Below are 1440 nucleotides of genomic sequence, written 5' to 3'. Positions count from 1 at the left end.
GGGTATCTGGTCTCGGTTACCTGCCAGCTGGGCTCCGCGTGTCTGTAGTAGCAGAAGTTCTCTGTGATCCAGTTGTAGATGGTGGACAGGGTCACTTTGGGCTGCTTGCTGGCCTGCATGGCCATGCAGATGAGAGAGGCGTAGGAGTAGGGCGGCTTGACTTTGGGGTTCGTTTTGTAGTCCACCTCTGCAGGGGGGTGGCTCGCCTGAACCGGGATATGCGGGTAGCCGGATGCGGGACGCGCGGAAAAGCGCGGGACCGCGGAGGCGCTGGAGTCGCTGCCGGAGGTGACGGGGCTGCAGGGGTGCAGGGGCATCCCGGTGGTGGCGGTGTCCCCGGCCGGCGGGCTGGACGGGGAGTCGGTGCCGGATCTCGGGAAGCCGAGACGTTTCAGGAAGAGTTGCTGCTGGGAGGACGGACATCCGGGTCCGGGGCAGCTGCTGCTGCTGGTGGTGCTGGTGGTGGTTCGCTCTGGGTCAGCGCTGAGGATGGAGAAGTTCTGGAGCCAGTGGAGGCTGGTGAGGCTGTCGTCGAGGGGAGCCGACTCAAAGCCAGCCACCTGGTCCTCCGGGAACACCGCGAGCCAGTTCTCTTTAAACCTGTTGGCGATATCTGGACTGGTTAAAACTGGCATCCTGCTTTTACGCACGCGCTGGAGGCTCACGGGGATCTCACTACCATTTAAAGTTCGGTTTTAGCCTCAAATGGGGAAAAAAAAGGAAATTAAAAATTAAAACTTTTCCAAAAAAATTCACCAAAAGCAATTATTTATGTATAAAAAATCCAAAAGAGTCTTGTTTTGAGGGGGAGAAAACGATGCGTAAAAAAACCCCTCCTCTCACAGCTCCGTGCTGGAGAAGATGCTGCGTGTGCACCTGTTGCAGTCTGCCTCTGCTCTMCTGCTTCTTTAGATGCGCATCTTTTCTACGCGCAACAAGTGCGGTGGGGGGAGGGGGGGAGCATCCAGCACATATGGAGGGGGGAGGAGGGAGGAGAAGGAGCGAGCAGGAGGAGGACCACTCAGGAAAACCAGACTGATGGGGGCTCTCCCGAAATGAGCGCTAGAAGATTAATTTATAGAAGCTGTAAAATAAAGTCGTCCAAGACCACCACCACCCCCCACCCTCTTCACATCACTTTAAGGTCCCGGAGTCCGCTCCATGTAGCCTTGACCATTTCTTGCTCTGTCTGGAGTTCATGTTTTTATATGAAGCTCTGGACACACGTGGCTGTTACGTGTAAGATCAGCTCCCTTTGCTCTTTAGTCTCAATTTGGAGCGTGAGTTTGTGCGTGGCGCGCGTTACGGATCCGCGGCTGGCACTGGAAAAGACGCGCCACAGGTCCCGCTTCTCACCCGCAAATCAAACAGCTCACTTAAACTAACAAATCTGTTTAACTGCACACACACACACACACACACACACACACACACACACAC

The 1440-nt window shown here is 55.3% G+C and overlaps 1 protein-coding gene across 1 annotated transcript in view; it reads right to left on the bottom strand.

The window, feature by feature from the left end:
• The window catches only part of foxj1b (forkhead box J1b), a 12390-nt gene extending 11506 nt beyond the window's left edge, over nt 1–884 (bottom strand). The window contains exon 1 of the mRNA XM_014025882.1: nt 21–884. Coding sequence (XP_013881336.1) covers nt 21–635 — 615 coding nt within the window. The 5' untranslated portion in view covers nt 636–884. The remainder of the gene's footprint in view (nt 1–20) is intronic.
• Nucleotides 885–1440: the final 556 nt, after the last annotated feature.

The sequence above is a fragment of the Austrofundulus limnaeus genome, unplaced genomic scaffold, assembly GCF_001266775.1.
Source record: "Austrofundulus limnaeus strain Quisiro unplaced genomic scaffold, Austrofundulus_limnaeus-1.0 Scaffold5, whole genome shotgun sequence".
Classification (NCBI taxonomy): domain Eukaryota; kingdom Metazoa; phylum Chordata; class Actinopteri; order Cyprinodontiformes; family Rivulidae; genus Austrofundulus; species Austrofundulus limnaeus.
Note: the sequence above shows the minus strand (reverse complement) of the source record. Positions and strands in the feature narration are given on the sequence as shown.